At 42.0% G+C, this 18,346-nt stretch overlaps 1 protein-coding gene across 1 annotated transcript; it reads left to right on the forward strand.

The window, feature by feature from the left end:
• The first annotated feature begins 2,756 nt into the window (after positions 1-2,756).
• On the forward strand, positions 2,757-17,936 carry LOC106592572 (zinc finger protein 665). The gene is made up of 2 exons (XM_045712776.1): positions 2,757-3,080; positions 15,332-17,936. Exons 1-2 carry the CDS (start codon positions 2,864-2,866, stop codon positions 17,725-17,727), a joined length of 2,613 nt encoding a protein of 870 aa, XP_045568732.1. The 5' UTR covers positions 2,757-2,863; the 3' UTR covers positions 17,728-17,936.
• Positions 17,937-18,346: the final 410 nt, after the last annotated feature.

Below are 18,346 nucleotides of genomic sequence, written 5' to 3' on the forward strand. Positions count from 1 at the left end.
TTGGACGTACTGCCATCTTCTCTAAAATGATGTTGGGGCGGCTTATGGTAGAGAAATTAACATTAAATTCTCTGGCAACAGCTCTGGTGGACATTCCTGCAGTCGGCATGCTAATTGCACGCTCCCTCAAAACTTGACACATCTGTGGCATTGTCTTGTCTGACAAAACTGCACATTTTACAGTGGCCTTTTATTGGCCCCAGCACAAGGTGCACCTGTGTAATGATCATGCTGTTTAATCAGCTTCTTGCTATGCCATACCTGTCAGGTGGATGGATTATCTTGGCAAAGGAGAAATGCTCACTAATAGAGATGTAAATAAATTTGTTCACAAAATTGGAGAGAAAGAAGCTTTTTTGTGCGTATTTAACATTTCTATGATCTTTTTATATCAGCTCATGAAACATGGGACAAACACTTTACATGTTGCATTTATATTTTTGTTCAGTATAGAATACACAACCTCATGAGTCAGGTGTACCAGATAGTATGGAGATGTTAAATGATTCACAGAATTGTGGTAAGATTGTGCCCAAAAAGCTGTCAGAATCATTGACTTTCTGAAGATGTTATGATCAATAATTGCAATATTTCACCTTTTTTTAAACTTGTAAAATGGATATGTACATGTGAATAGTCGTGGATGTGAGCTGATTAAAATGATGGTCCTTCATCTAGCTCTGACTTTTCTAGTGGCAAAAATTTCCAAACTCTGTTATGCACATCATTTGTATATGCCTTAAACCTGTCCATTTCCACAGTCTGTTTTTCTCTCGTAAGAAGAAGCTAGTGTTTCTCCCTCATGGTTTTTTTTGAGTAACTTGGTTACGCGGCCAAAGATAAAAGAGTGACCAGTTTTTTTTTGGGGGGGGCTCCATCCTATCATTTTCCGTATCTTTCAAAGGCACAGCTGTGTGTAGATATGAAGAGAACAGAGGCTAGCAGCGACAATTCTATCAGCAGAAAGGACTAACACAACTGGCGTTATCACTTGTTTGTACGCTATGTTTCCACCAAGCTCTCTCACACACCTCTCTGAACTGCCACATACACTAAAGTGGTTGTATTTTCCTATAGAGGCTGAGACCCGACTCTTGTTTGTTAGGCTCTTGATTATTGCACCTGTTGTGCGATTGTTAACCAGCTTGTTTTGTCCAATCAATTGAATTTACCCACAGGTGGACTCCAATCAAGTTGTAGAAACATCTCAAGGATGATCAATGGAAACAGGATGCACCTGAGCTCAATTTGAAGTCTCATAGCAAAGAGTCTGAATACTTAAGTAAATAAGGTATTGCTGTTTTTTTTGTTTTTTTTAATCCATTTGCAAAAATGTCTAAAAAACATGTTTATGCTTGGTCATTATTGAGTATTGTGTGTTTTTTCATCAATTTTAGAATAAGGCTGTAACGTAACAAAATGTGGAAAAAGTTTAGGGGTTTGAATACTTTCCAAAGGCACTGTATGTATACATCTGGCACACCTGGATCACTTGATTGTGTTTTCTACATCACTATGAACATTTTAAAGATATTTTTAGCCATACTACAAAATTATATTTCATACAGGTATGATCATGTCAAATTATTTAATAAGACCCCATTAAGCAGTTTGGCAGCCATATTGGGTTAATGTGTGAATTCTATGATGGCCCTGTATCTACACATCTTTTTTAAACCGTTTTTCTAGTTGTGTGGGTGCAATCTGATGCCTCTTATCAGCCAAGTTACAATCCAAAATCATAGCTAATAATACCTATTATATGGTATTCTATGGCTAAGCTTTCAACAATGACACGATATTGGCGATTTTTAAAGGTGCAATGTTACTTTTTGGGCTACCTGAAATTCACACGTGAGTTGTAGAGCTGTCATTCTTATTTAACAGCCATTCTAAGAAGCGGTAGATCTGTTTTATGTGTGCTATTTCTAGAGCCATTTAGCATTTTAATAACACATTTCATGCAATTCTACCCATTCTGCCATGGGGCAGAATTTTTTTTTTGCAGTTTAAAAAAGATTTTCTGCAATTCTACCCATTTTGCCATTGGGTGAAGAGAGATCTTTGTGGTTTTAAAGCAAATTTACTGCAATTCTATACATTTTGCCATGACTTATGCGATGTTAATGATATCTGAGTGAGAATGACTAACAAAATCAATGTGGGCCCCCTGGAGGTCAGGCCCCCTGGAGGTCAGGGCCCCCTGGAGGTCAGGGCCCCCTGGAGGTCAGGCCCCCTGGAGGTCAGGCCCCCTGGAGGTCAGCCCCCCTGGAGGTCAGGGCCCCCTTGGAGGTCAGGGGCCCTTGGGCACGTGCCCTGCATGTCCAGTCAGTATTCGGCCATGTTTACTACTAGTTTAGATAACTGGCTAGACTAACTACCAATTTAAAAAAAATTCACTGACATGGCTAATTGAGTGATTGTCAATGATGACAAAACAAGAAAAAAACTGATGCACAACCACATTTCGAATGTACACCTTGTGTATTCTACTACTCTAACAACAATACATTGAGACCCCGACTAAATTTCGATTGTGCTGAGTCGTGGGGCTACTGGGCAAAGTCCCGTTACAAGGCAGCAGGGCCCCCCTAGCGGCAGGCGACCGTTTATGCCTGGAGCCGGACCTGCTGCCTTTTGCCAAAATGACCAAGAGGCACAGATTATTACTTTTTTAGTTGCGAAGAGGCACTCCTGCTCCTCCCTCCCCGATTTCGCCCGAAGATTCGCCAACCCGGAAGTGAATTTACCTTGGTCCTCGGAAGAAGACATTTGAGTGAGAAATAAGTATCGCAGAAACGTGATGGTTTGAAGCCGAAGGGCGTCTAAATTGTAGTATTATTATTCATTGTGTTTTATCAAAATGTCCAAACTACAGCTGTTGAATGTGTTTATCACCGAGCGGCTAATATCTGCGGCTGTTGATATATTTGGTTCGTCGGAAAAGACGTTAGCAGAGTACCAGGAGCGGCTAACAACAGCGGCATTTGAGATATTTGTTGTGGTGGAAAAGACGATCGCAGAGTTTCAGGGAGAAAACGATCGTCTACGGGATCTTCTTCTGGGTCATTTTGGTGCAGGTTTGTTGCGATTTAAAAAAAAAAATCACGTTACTGATTTAACGTAAGGTTATTCAACATTTGATTACTGAATCACACTATTTATTGGCCAGCCTAATCTGTTCCACTGCCATCATGTTCCCACTAGGGTCTCGGTCTTTATCACCTAACGTTTTGGAACAAACATTTTAGTCATTTTAGCAGACGCTCTTATCCAGAGCGACTTACAGTAGTGAATGCATAGATTTCATTAAAAAAATTCTTCCGTACTGGTCCCCCGTGGGAAGCGAACCCACAACCCTGGCGTTGCAAACACCATGCTCTACCAACTGAGCCACACGGGACCCATGCCTCTGTGAGATGAAGAATAAGGAATCAGCTCGGCTCTATTCCTTACATTTTTATCTGCACTGTTCGATAACTTTTGGCAAATGAACGAGGTCCAGGTATCAAGTATTAGAATGTGGGATATTTAGCCAATATTTTGTCGTTACATGTCGATAATGATAAAGAGCCTATGATGATAATATAAGATTTCACCCAAATAAGTTACATCGCGCTTTATTAATTGCCGTACAGAACCGTGCACGTCAGTGGTCACAAACCTTTTCTGAGTCGAGAACACTTCGACTTTTTTCTTTCTTTCTATTAAAACATGAATAAAAATAAAAACGTAAACCTGTGCAACATTAACCAATTAAAAACTGTTATGTAGCAATGAGGTTTGTGCAGTAGGTTATAGGTCCAAAATATTATCACTGCATATTGGCTATAATTGAATTACCCTGCTAATGTTGTTCTTCTCAGACCATTTTGAAATTATATATATATATATATATAAAAACTAATGGATCATTTGTTTTATTACTTGTGATGCACAGCTAAATGAGCATAATCATTTGCTTCTTTTTTACTGGACTGATGGCCTGCATCTGATGATCAGTCTGAGGGAGTGAGCAGCGGTGAGACTGCCTCATTGTCCCCTATTCTGAGTGGAGGGACGGTCAGTCTTTCAGCTGATGAAGTCGCACTGCGTTATTTCTGCCTTTACACACCAATTCATGTTGTTACTCCTATGACCAGAGAGAAAGCAAAACTGATTCCTTGATATTAAAAAAGACATGCTACTAATAATAATAACGGCAGTTTATGGGAACAGTTTGCTGTAGTCATTCATTACAGCTGCAGTGCTGGTTGTAGTGTGAGTGGAAGTAGGGAAAAGGTGCATTTTATGGCTTATAAAGGTGTTGAACAAAGTGTTGACATTGCTGAATCCGGCTGCTGCTGCTGAATCCGGGCTGCTGAATCAAGTGTATCTACTGCCAACAGCGCGAAAAACAAATAACAAAATCAGAACGCAAGGCTTTATCGTTACAGAAATGTTTGGTGGTCGACCAGCCGATCGCGGTGACCGCTGGTGTACGTGAACAGAACCCGTTGGACGTGTCTCAATCCGCTGAATCGGCACTAGAGTGGTATTTGTGAGACAAGGATGGATCTTTCTAGCGCAGTGGTTCCCAAACTTTTTATAGTCCCGGTCCCCTTCAAACATTCAACCACCAACAGCGTACCCCCTCTAGCACCAGGGTCAGAGCGCTCTCAGATGTGTTTTTTTTGCCATCATTGTAAGTCTGCCACAGACACACTATACGATACAGTTATTAAACATAAGAATGAGTGTGATTTTTTTTTTTTGTCACAACCCGGCTCGTGGGAAGTGACAAAGAGCTCTTATAGGACCAGGGCACATTAATAATAATAATAATCAATAATTTTGCTCTTTATTTAACCATCTTACATATAAAACCTTATTTGTTAATTGAAAATTGTGAATAACTCACCACAGGTTAATGAGAAGGGTGTGCTTGAAAGGATGCACATAACTCTGCAATGTTGGGTTGTATTGGAGAGAGTCTCAGTCTTAAATCATTTTCCACACAGTCAGTGCCTGTATTTAGTTTTCATGCTAATGAGGGCCGAGAATTCACTCTCACATAGGTACCTGGTTGCAAAGAGCATCAGCGTCTTAGCGCGATTTGCCAAGGCCGGATACTCTGAGCGCAGCCCAATCCAGAAATCTGTCAGTGGCTTCTGATTAAATTCAATTTTCACAGAACCGCTTGCTGCAATTTCGATGAGGCTCTCTTGTTCAGATATCGGTAAGTGGACTAGAGCCAGGGTATGAAACGGATAACAAATCCAGTTGTTTGTCATCCGTTTCGGGAAAGTACCTCCGTAATTGTGGACCGAGCTCAGTCAGGTGCTTCGCTATATCACATTTGACATTGTCCGTAAGCTTGTTCATTTGCTCACAAAAAAAATCATACAATGATAGAAAGACCTGTGTGTTGTCCTTGTTAATGCAGACAGAAAAGAGCTCCAACTTTTTAATCATAGCCGCAATCCTAGATTCAGATCATTCAGGTGAGAAAAAACATCACCCAGATAGGCCAGTCATGTGGGAAACTCATCTGACCGCTTGCACGATGACAAGTGAAAAATTATGGTCAGTAACGCATCTCTCAATTAAAAAAAAAAAGCGTGTCAAAATTTTACCCCTTGTATGTTGTAAAAGCGTTACATTGTCGCTGCCCATATCAGTTCATAGTACAGAAAATACACGAGAGTTCAGGGGCCTTGCTTTAACAAAGTTAACCATTTTCAGTGTCCAAAAAGTCTTTCAAGCTGTCAGGCATTCCCTTGGCAGCAGGAGCCTCTCGGTGGATGCTGCAGTGGACCCCAAGTGGCGTCGGGAGAAACTGCTTGCACGCTTTGTTACCACTCCACTATGTCTCCCTGTCATGGCTTTTGCGCCATCAGTACAGATACCAACACATCTTGACCACCAAAGTCCATTTGATGTCACAAAGCTGTCCAGTACTTTAAAAATATCCTCATGTTGTCCTGGTTTGCAGAAGAGGATATCTTCCTTAATTGACCCCCCCCCATAAACGTAACAGACATATCCCAGGAGCTGTGCCAGGCCCGCCACATCTGTTGACTCATCCAGCTGTAACGCATAGAATTCACTGGCTTGTATGCAAAGCAGTAATTGTTTCAAAACTTCTCCTGCCATGTCACTGATGCGTCGTGAAACAGTGTTGTTTGATAAAGACATTGTCTGTGTACAGTTTGTTTGTTGTTGTTGACCTTTTCTCCCAGCCTTGTCCCAGTCATATCTGTGGCAGCAGGAAGAATTAAGTCCTCCACAATAATATGGGGCTTGCCTGTCCTCGCCACTCGGTAGCTCACCATATAAGACGCTTCTAGTCTCTTCTTATTCATGGTATCTGTTGCTTTTATACATGTCTTAATTCTCACTCAAAAAACCTCCGTGGCTTATTTTTCAAATGGGCATGTTTTGTTTCTGAATGTCTGCGCAAGAGTGAAGGTTTCTTTGAGTTGTGAGATAGTACTTTATCACATATAACACACTGTGGCTGAGGAAAGGCACTACTCCCAATATAAGTGAAACCCAATCAATGTAGTTCTCATCATATTTGCGCCTCTTCGATGGTCCAACGTCCCTGTCTGTTGTTCGGTGCTTCCCTGGGTAAGGGGGGCAGTAGCTCTTCAGCTGCATCAGATTCACAACTGTCAGTGTCCATGCTAGCTGGGCTAACAACAAATGTAGAATTACTGATGCTACAGTTGGATGTGCTCGTGGAAGCAGAACAACTTGTGTTGTTGGCAGGTGTAGTACTGCTGGTAGTAGCAGGTGTAGTACTGCTGGTAGTAGCAGGTGTAGTACTGCTGGTAGTAGCAGGTGTAGTACTGCTGGTAGCAGCAGGTGTAGTGCTGCTGGTAGTAGCGGGTGTAGTGCTGCTGGTAGCAGCGGGTGTAGTGCTGCTGGTAGCAGCGGGTGTAGTGCTGCTGGTAGCAGCGGGTGTAGTGCTGTTGGTAGTAGCAGGTGCAGTGCTGCTGGTGCTGCTGGTAGTAGCAGGTGTAGTACTGCTGGTAGTAGCAGGTGTAGTACTGCTGGTAGTAGCAGGTGTAGTGCTGCTGGTAGTGGCAGGTGTAGTGCTGCTGGTAGTAGCAGGTGTAGTGCTGCTGGTAGTAGCAGGTGTAGTGCTGCTGGTAGTAGCAGGTGTAGTGCTGCTGGTAGTAGCAGGTGTAGTACTGCTGGTAGTAGCAGGTGGAGTTCTGCTGGTAGTAGCAGGTGTAGTACTGCTGGTAGTAGCAGGTGTAGTACTGCTGGTAGTAGCAGGTGTAGTGCTGCTGGTAGTAGCAGGTGTAGTGCTGCTGGTAGTAGCAGGTGTAGTGCTGCTGGTAGTAGCAGGTGTAGTGCTGCTGGTAGTAGCAGGTGTAGTGCTGCTGGTAGTAGCAGGTGTAGTACTGCTGGTAGTAGCAGGTGTAGTGCTGCTGGTAGTAGCAGGTGTAGTGCTGCTGGTAGTAGCAGGTGTAGTGCTGCTGGTAGTAGCAGGTGTAGTACTGCTGGTAGTAGCAGGTGTAGTACTGCTGGTAGTAGCAGGTGTAGTACTAGTAGCAGTACTACCAGTAGAGCTGGTATGTGTCTCTATAGATGCGGGCCTTACTTTTTTTTAACCACTTATCCATTTTCGAGCAAACGGAATGAGCAGCAGCTACATTAGTGGAATTCCCGTGAGAGAGTAACGCTTAATGTGATTGGATGTTCATTATTTGACTGGGTTACCTGTGTTTGGCATTGTGTTGTTATTTCGCTGAACACTAGATGGTTACATTTTTGGCAGTGAAACGAGGCTACTCAGGCGAGGGAAAAAAAACTCACCCAAATGTACAGCCCTGTTGGAAAATATAAATGGACTGTTTAAAAATGTGAATAAAAAATGTAAAAAATAAACATTTGATTAAAAAAAAATCACATTTTTATTTGGCGTACTGCAGAATACCCAGAATACCCCAGCGGTTTCCTAATGAAAACGTTGGTAAAGTTCCCCATTCTGATGAGGAAGTGGCCCAATTCTGAAAAGTTTAGACTAGGGATGAGACAATTTTATAATTTGTCTTCATGTTTTAACTGCCTTTTTTTTTTAAGGTAAAAAATGTATAAAACACGAAATGAGGAGAATTTACAATTCAGATGTGGTTCTGCGTATGACCACTAGGGGGCAATGCAGTTCAATCTACCGCAGTCCTGGTTAACGACCTACCGGTTGTCAGTAGTTACAAAGTCAAAAAGCCTATTTCTAAAATGCATCTTCTTTAAAATGTGATTTTAAACCGAATCACACTGATAACATTATGCCTAAATTAAGGCCAAAAATATCATTTTTATTTTCATGAAATAGCTATTTTGACTGTGGCTGTGGTAACTAGTGGAAATCCTACCAGATGGCGCCCACTTAATTACTGTCCCCCACCCACTCAACGATGCTGTTTTAGGTTCTCTGTTATGTGCCTCTCCTCCATGTCAGTACGTACTTCATGTCCCACTTCTTATCAATGTAATGGCTCGATGCAGTGATGTTTGACATGAGTGTTTATAGACGTCCAACAATCTGTTGTTAACGCCACGTTATGGTGTTTGAGAGCTCGCGCTTTGTGACTTGCACTTGCAGAGGAATCATTGTACAATTTCTCCATCGGGGCTGTCTTGGTATTTCGACATAGGATCTTGTAGTCTGGTTCTAGGTATACCGTTAGGGTATTGAAGCCTACCATCCTTCAGACAAACATGCATCACAACTTTGTTCATTTGCACAATTTCTCTCATTCAGCGTTGCTTGTAAATGTCCACACTCACTGAAAATGCCATTCAGTAGCTACTAGCTATGCTTGTATAATTTTGAGCCTGAGTTTGCAATTAGTTTATATTCGTTTTCGCTTGTTAGCATTCTGCTAACAGCATCTGTGATTTCGCTATTAGTTTGTGCTAATTTTGTTAGCATTCTGGTAATGGATGCCAAATGTTCTTTTCCTGTGATTTTAGAGTCCCCGTGCTATGCCGGTAATATCCTGGAATGACGATATGAAGATCTGGATACCGCCCAAGTCTAGTGAAACGGATTATTTATTATAGTTTTTACGGTGCAATTTTTTACAAGGAGTACATGATGTGCTCCTAAGTAGAAATGTGGAAGCACACAAATAAATCTAGGAGAATAATAAAAAAATATTTGAGTATTTTTAATAAGAAATTACAAAGTTCATGAATAAACGTTTTTGGGAGTGATCCATGCTCAATCAAGCACAATCATTAGGCGAGACAAAAATGTTCAGCTGCCCCTTTAAGGGACGGGCCGTTACCATAGTAACTTGGACACTTGATGTCTGTGAAGGAAAAATGCATCTCAGACTGCGATGTCTTCCTAGCAGCAGATAGTTTGAGTTTCCTGCAACTAACATTGAAAAACAACCCAATGTGAACAAAAGTGATGTAACTGGCAAAGAAACACGAGGACAGAGTCACACTTGCCTTGTCAATTCGACCAACTTCTACGTGGGCTTTGATTATTATTCTTTTTAAATTTACTGTTCCCAAATGCAATGTGTAATAACAAGCCAACGTGCCTGGTGAAATGGACATTCTTACCCGCCAATGACAAAATATACCCACATTTGGCGGGTGTTAATCTCCAATCCTGCCCCTGAGTAAAGGTAAGCATTTTCAGAATGGACATTTTTACAAGAATCGACTGATGGTGACTCAATGTTGTTGCTAGAAAATCCAGGCGACCAGTTATCAAAACTCAATTACGCCTCGATTATAACAGGCTGACTACACCGCGAGCGTTGGAAAAAATAAATGTAGAAATCTATATTATTCAATTATTGCACCCACACTGCTCACAAGCGCCAACCAGCGTCTGCAAGTCCTGCCTCTCCCATCTCCTCATTGGTTTATAGAAGCAGGTACCCACATGCCATCTCCTCATTGGTTAATAGAAGCAGGTACCCACGTGGGTGACTGAAAGACGAACGAGGTCGGTGGCGGTAATGCACCTAATTTATAAAAGTTGCCAATCGCAATATAAAATAAAAGGGAAGAAAAGGCCTGGAAGGAAGAGACATGACTAGAGACGATTCTGTTGACCGTTTTATGTGTGGATTAATTGGCGGAGTAGAGGACCTTGTGCATTTCAGGTAAAATAACAACTCAATGTTTATATCCTAGTACAAAATTAGCTAGCAACAGCAAGCTAGCTAAATAGGACAAATTAGCTAGCAAGTGCAAACAAGCTAGCTAAATTGCCATAAATGTTTAATGCTTTTTGACCTGTCCCCAAATTAATATAATTGATTCAGAGTTTGTTTTGATATTTTAACCTGCGTGTCGTGATCGTGTTTGGTGTAGAGGGGGACAAAATACATTTATGCACGCCGGTTTGGGTTCGGTGTGTGAGAGAACGAAGTTGAGCGTTCCTCAGTCAACTAAAGTGGAGTTAGTAGGTAAAGATGGCCCCTGTCCCTAAAGTGGAGTTAGTAGGTAAAGATGGCCCTGTCCCAAATTACATTTTTTCTTCATCCCCGATGTTTTCCTGATGCTTTCCTATATCCGATGCATTTCAGGCAGCCCAAACAATAATTCCAGGGGTGTATGAGTCAGGTGGGACATGTCCCCCCCACCCACCCCAAATGTTAGCAGGTAAAATAGCCCCCTCCCAATAAATAACAAACTCAGTTGGGGGAGTTAAAATAGTAGAAAAAAAATAGGTGCAATTTTGAAAATGTTGGTTGTGCATCATCAGTTTCTCTTATGTCAGTTACTGACAGTCACTCAATTTGTCCATGTCCGCTAACGATTTTCATATTGGTAAGTTAGTGTAACCAGCTATCTAAACTTGTAGATAGCTGGTGAATTACCGACGGGGGGGCACCATTGATTTTTGTTGGTCTTTCTAACTCAGATATCATATTAAAAACTGCGAATAATTGCAGGAAATTAGCTGTTAAACAACAACAAAAATATACGCCCCATGGCAAAATGTATAGAATTGCAGGAAATTAACTCTAATACACCTTTCAACCCAACACATTTTTTCCCCACTTTAGCATCCTGATTAACTTTTTGCTGACTTTTCTTTTATATATGAAAAGTATTGCCGACAACAAGCCCTTTACTTTTATTTCCTCCAACTGACCCAGTCTTAATAACTCCATTTTTTTCCCTTCTTATTATATTTTACATCATCTGAGGTGTTCGTTGTGCCAGTCATTGGTTGAGACACAGCATACTCTTGAATACAGGGTGTCATTTCAATCATAGAAATGGAATTCATAGAATGGACCTATCCCTTCAAACTCTGCAATTTAGCTGCTTACACCATTGCCATTTTAACCTCCAATTACTATCAGTTTGATGGCCGGTCCACCCACCGTCGAATGTCAACTTGAATGGGGAATGTCCTGTTCTATTATCTATATTTCTATGGTTTCAATAGGTTTCCTACAGAAGATTGACAGTTTCATTTGTAACAATGGATATTCCCACTCAAGTCAACATTCTTTGATGTGTGGACCATCTAACCATCTTTGTGGTACCAAATGTCAGCCAAAACATGGCACCCACCCTGTATTCAAGAGCATGCTGTGTCACAACCAATGGCAGGAACAATACAAACACCTCAGACGATGTCAAATAGGTTCTAAGCTACAACATATACTGAATAAACGTGATGATTATTATTTTTAACGTTTTTAAAAAAAATGATAACTGACGTAAAAAAGCATGAAAAAATGTCAATTTTTATTTAAAAAAATACGTTTTTTCAAATCTATCCTAAAACAGTTTGACAGCCCTGTTTTTTTTGGAAACTTTTAAATTATATCAAATTCAGCTGTTTATCTTTTTTCAGTGATGAAGATATGGAATCGTCTTGCTAGGGTGGGGGGGGTGCAAAATGGGTCAACTTGGAGCACCTCGATCTCCTGAATATTTTGGTTTTCAGTTCCAAAAAGTCACTTTCTGTGCACTTCTAGTATAAAATACTATTCCATTAAATGTTGTGTTTTTTAAAAGTAGTCTGGCTCACCAACTTGACTCGCTCTGTCAAGATGTTTGCTTTCACAGCGCCTAAGGAATGGGACTTGACTGAGAGTCTATGGCACGAGCGGTGAAAACAGACGTTGATTTTAATTGGTGGATCTCTCTGTCTATCACATCTAGCATAACAATGAAAACCTCCCCTTACATTGTGGGCTTCAAAGCACCAGATTTAAACAAGGAAGTGAATTTAGTTTTCACATTTAAGTTTTTTATGCCTGAACTCGTGGGCTTCCCAGAAATCGAGGGCTCGGTGCTGCCCCAAAAAATATGGTCAATGTGATACATTTTATTTTGATTAGTGGTTTCTGTCATTTAAAAAAAAAAGTCCCATATAATACTAGTGTAGCGGGCGCTCCCGCCTCATTTTAACCACACACCTCTTTCAAGTTCCACTTTTGTGGCACAGTGTTACCAGGCTCCATGCGAAAGCAATTCGAGCCTGGGGACGAGGTTAGTGTTAAAGGGATACTGTGAGATTCTGGCATTTTAAGCCTTTTTTGTTCTACTTACCCAGAGTCAGATGAACTCGTGGATACCATTTTTATGTCACTGCATGTAGTATGAAGGAATTTGGTGGTAGTTTTGCGAGCCAATGCTAACTAGCATTAGCGGAATGACTAGAATTCTACAGGTGACTGGAAGTCTAAAAATGCTACTTTACCTGTAGACTTTAAGCCATTGCGCTAACGCTAGTTGGTTAACGTTAGTATCCCTTTGATTAGCCTGAAGTAGTTAAAGGACATGTTCCACCTCTATTTTAAATATCTCCAGCAGCATACATATCATTATCTATTATGTGAAAATGGCGTGCTAATAAATTGTAGTTAAAAATATGTTTCTAGAATAAATTATACCCTATAATATCATCAATCAATCAATCAAATGTATTTATAAAGACCTTTTTACATCAGCTGATGTCACAAAGTGCTGTACAGAAGAAACCCAGCCTAAAACCCCAAACAGCAAGCAATGCAGGTGTAGAAGCACGGTGGCTAGGAAAAACTCTCTAGAAAGGCCATAACCTAGAGAGGAACCAGGCTCTGAGGGGTGGCCAGTCCTCTTCTGGCTGTGCCGGGATGATGGTGGAGATTATAACAGAACATGGCCAAGATGTTCAAATAATAATAATCACAGTGGTTGTAGAGGGTGCAACAGTTCAGCCGCAGGCAGAACAGTTGAAACTGGAGCAGCAGCACGACCAGGTGGACTGGGGACATCAAGGAGTCATCAGGCCAGGTAGTCTATGAGGCATGGCCCTAGGGCTCAGGTCCTCAGAGAGAGAGAGAGAAAATTAGAGGGAGCATACTTAAATTCACACAAGACACCAGATAAGACAGGAGAAATACTCCAGATATAAGACTGACCCTAGCCCCCCGACACAAACTATTGCCGCATTAATACTGGAGGCTGAGACAGGAGGGGTCGGGAGACACTGTGGCCCCGTCCGACTATACCCCGGACAGGGCCAAACAGGCAGGACATAATCACACCCACTTTGCCAAGGCACAGCCCTCACACCACTAGAGGGATATCTTCAACCACCAACTTACCATCCTGAGACAAGGCTGAGTATAGCCAACAAAGATCTCCCCGACGGCACGAACCCAAGGGGGGCCGCTAACCCGGACAGGAAGACCACGTCAGTGACTCAACCCACTCAAGTGACGCACCCCTCCTAGGGACGGCATAGAAGAGCACCAGTAAGCCAGTGACTCAGCCCGTGTAATAAAGGCAGAGAATCCCAGTGGAGAGAGTGGAACCGGCCAGGCAGAGACAGCAAAGGCAGTTCATCGCTCCAGTGCCTTTCCGTTCACCTTCACACTCCTGGGCCAGACTACACTCAATCATAGGACCTACTGAAGAGATGAGTCTTCAGTAAAGACTTAAAGGTTGAGACCGAGTCTGCGTCTCTCACATGGGTAGGCAGACCATTCCATAAAAATGGAGCTCTATAGGAGAAAGCCCTGCCTCCAGCTGTTTGCTTAGAAATTCTAGGGACAATTAGGAGGCCTGCATCTTGTGACCGTAGTGTACGTGTAGGTATATACGGCAGGACCAAATTGGAAAGATAGGTAGGAGCAAGCCCATGTAATGCTTTGTAGGTTAGCAGTAAAACCTTGAAATCAGCCCTTGCCTTAACAGGAAGCCAGTGTAGAGAGGCTAGCACTGGAGTAATATGATCACATTTTTGGTTCTACTCAAGATTCTAGCAGCCGTGTTTTGCACTAACTGAAGTCTATTTAGTGCTTTATCTGGGTAGCTGGAAAGTAGAGCATTGCAGTAGTCTAACCTAGAAGTGACAGAAGCATGGATGAATTTTTCTGCATTTTTGGACAGAAAGTTCCTGATTTTTGCAATGTTACAAAGATTTAAAAAAAGCTGTCCTTGAAATATTCTTGATATGTTCGTCAAAAGAGATCAGGGTCCAGAGTAACGCCGAGGTCCTTCACAGTTTTATTTGAGATGACTGTACAACCATCAAGATTAATTGTCAGATTTAACAGAAGACCTCTTTGTTTCTTGGAACCTCGAACTAGCATCTCTGTTTTGTCCGAGTTTTAAAAGTAAAAAAATTTGCCGCCATCCACTTCCTTATGTCTGAAACACAGGCTTCCAGGGAGGGCAATTTTGGGGCTTCACCATGTTTCATCAAAATGTACAGCTGTGTGTCGTCCGCATAGCAGTGAAAGTTAACATTATGTTTCCGAATGACATCCCCAAGAGGTAAAATATATAGTGAAAACAATAGTGGTCCTAAAACGGAACCTTGAGGAACACCGAAATTTACGGTTGATTTGTCAGAAGACAAACCATCCACAGAGACAAAATGATATCTTTCCAATAGATAAGATCTAAACCAGTCCAGAAGTTGTCCGTGTAGACCAATTTGGGTTTCCAATCTCTCCAAAAGAATGTGGTGATCAATGGTATCAAAAGCAGCACTAAGGTCTAGGAGCACGAGGACAGATGCAGAACCTCGGTCTGACGCCATTAAAAGGTAATTTACCACCTTCACGAGTGCAGTCTCAGTGCTATGATGGGGTCCAAAACCAGACTGAAGCGTTTCGTATACATTGTTTGTCTTCAGGAAGGCAGTGAGTTGCTGTGCAACAGCTTTTTCTAAAAGTTTGAAAGTAAAAAACAAAAGATTTAAAAAAGAAAATCCTGCAACAAATTTGTAGGGGCTTTTTGTCTTATTCTCATTTATGCAAAGAATTATGGGATATCAGAATCCTCTTCTTGTCCTAACCTGGATATATTCAACCTAGAGATGAATGAATTATTTCTTCTCCTCTCTCTCCAGAGCCCCAGCAGCTAACTCTCCCTGAAGAGGAGGTGTCCCCTAAGCAGCAGCAGCAGCATTGTGAACAGGAGTGGAACCCCAGTCCAGGGCAGGAGGACCCAGAGCCCACACAGATTACAGAGGAACAGGAGGAACTCAGGACCAGTCAGGAGGAAGAGCAGCTTCAAAGACTTAGGTCTGCTACCACAGAGGTTGTACAATTGATATTTATTCCTCCCTGTGTGGAAAGTGACTGTGACCAGGACAGCAAGACGGACTCTCTACCCGGCAACACAACTGAACAGACCCAATCAGCATTGGATGACGAGGATTACAGAGTATCACAACTAACCAGTCACTTTCATCCCCTCTCTGCAGTAAATCCACACTGTTCTTCTGCTCTGAGTGAAATCATTGTAAGTATTGATGAAGACGAGAGTGAAGAACTACCGTCAAGGTCAAAGAAAAAACAAAGCTCTCAAGTCTGCACTAAGGCCAAGACAACCAGTGAGCTGAAAGCATCTTTAAAGTCTCACACAAGCAGGAGACCATACAAGTGTTATTTCTGTCATAAAAGCTTTATCTCATTAATCAGTCTTAAACTACACCATAAAGGTGCGAAAGAGAGACGACAGAAATTTCTTGCGTGCTGTAAATCCTTTCATAGCACAGCTTCTTTAAAATATCATCAGGTAATTCACACAGGGAAGAAATCACTTAAGTGCCAAAAAGGTGGCAGATCAGTCAGATGCAAGTACTACTTCAACAAGCATATGAGGACTACTCACCCAGGTGCCAAGACATACAGCTGTCCTGTGTGCAGTAAAGGCTTTAGGAAACCATGCAGTCTAAAGGAACACCAGATGCTTCATGGTGAGAAACCCAATCAGTCTTCTGTGTCCAGTACAGACTTTAACACCTTACCCAATTATAAAGTACATCAGAGCACTCGCACAGGAGAGAAATCGTTTAACTGTCCTGTGTGCATTAAAAGCTTCGCTAGTGCAAGTCTTTTAAAAATACACCAGATATATCACACAGGGGAGAAATCACATAAGTGCAAAGAATGTGACAAATGCTTCTATCACAAGGGACATCTGGTCAGGCATATGATGACTCACACAGGGGAGAAACTTTATAAGTGCTCTGTATGTGAAAAAAGCTTTATATCATTCTCTGCTCTAAAAAAACACGGTGAAATCGAAGATGACCCTTGTCATCATGAAGTTTGTGGCAAAAGCGTCATGTGGAAGGGAAGCTTGACAGAACACTTGAGTATGCACACAGGGGAGAAATCATCTAAGCGCCTTGTATATGAAAAAGGCCTCACATCATCAAGTGTTCTTAAACGCCACCAGTTGGATCGCTGTGGAGGGAAACCAGAAGAGAATCAATCAGAGAAAGAGTCGTATCTCTGCAGCGACTGTGGCAAAAGCTTCCGAACCATCAGTTACCTGAGGGTGCATATGAAGACTCACAGAGAGAGAGAGCTGCATAAATGTCCTGTATGTGGAAAGTGTTTCACGTCATCGGCTTATTTCAAACTCCACCAGCGAATCCACACCGGAGAGAAACAGCATCAGTGCTTCACTCTGAGTGGACACCTGACGGAACACATGAGGACTCACACAGGGGAGAAATCATTTAAGTGTCCTGTATGCGGGAAAAGTTTTACATCTTCAAGTGTTCTAAAACGCCACCAGCAGAATCACTGTGGAAAGACTGCAAAAGAGAAGCAATCTGAGGAAACGTCGTATCTCTGCAGCGACTGTGGCAAAAGCTTCAGAACTATGAGTTACCTGAGGGTGCATATGAAGACTCACAGAGAGAGAGAGCTGCATAAATGTCCTGTATGTGGAAAAGGCTTCAGGTGGGCCTCTTCGCTAAAAATCCATCAGAGAATTCACACAGGAGAGAAACCTTTTCTGTGCACGGTTTGTAGCAAAACCTTCACCTGGAAGGGAACCCTAATAGAACACATGAAGAATCACACAGGGGAGAAATCACATCAGTGCCACATCTGCAGCAAACGGTTTGTTTATAGCAGAAGCCTGTCTCGTCATATGATGTCTCACACAGGGGAGAAACCTTTTAAGTGTCCTGTATGTGGGATATGCTGTACAACATCAAGTCTTCTAAAATGCCACCAGCGAATTCACACCGGAGTGAAACCATATCTGTGTAACATTTGTAGCAAACAATTCACTTGGAAGGGAGGTCTGACACAACATATGAAAAGTCACACAGGTGAGAGACCTTATAAGTGCCCTGTGTGTGAAAAAGGCTTTATAACGTCTGGTGATCTGACACGCCACACACGAGTTCACACGGGAGAGAAACCATTTCGCTGCAATGATTGTAACAAATGCTTTAGTCAGATCAGTTCCCTTAAATCACACATGAAGAATATTCACTAGAGAGAGAGAGAACACGTAACAGTATAAAATGTGTCAGTCCCAAGGATGAAAGGTCCATTCTAATTGATACCGGTAAGGGCAAAACATATCATGGTTGAAAGGAATGACTGAACTTGTACTAGAACATTGTCTATAACCTACACTGAGTGTACAAAAAATTAAGAACACCTTCCTAATATTGAGTTTTCCCCCTCAGAACAGCCTCAATTCATCAGAGCATGGACTCTACAAGGTGTCGAAAGTGTTCCACAGGGATGCTGGCCCATGTTGACTACAATGCTTCTCACAGTTGTCAAGATGTCCTATGGGTGGTGGGCCATTCTTTATACACACGGGAAACTGTTGAGTATGAAAAACCCAGCAGCGTTGCAGTTCTTGACACAAACCTACTACCATACCCCATTCAAAGGCACTTAAATATTTTGTCTTGCCCATTCACCCTCTTGAATGGCACGCATACACAATCCATGTCTCAATTGTCTCGAGGCTTAAAAATCCTTCTTGAATCGGGCTCCACCCCTTCATCTACACTGATTGAAGTGGATTTTGCAGATGCACCATGCAGAAATCGTTCTGCCATTTCCTGGTTGCATTTCCTGGTTGCATTTCCTGGTTGCAA

This window comes from Salmo salar, unplaced genomic scaffold, assembly GCF_905237065.1.
Source record: "Salmo salar unplaced genomic scaffold, Ssal_v3.1, whole genome shotgun sequence".
Taxonomy (NCBI): Eukaryota; Metazoa; Chordata; class Actinopteri; order Salmoniformes; family Salmonidae; genus Salmo; species Salmo salar.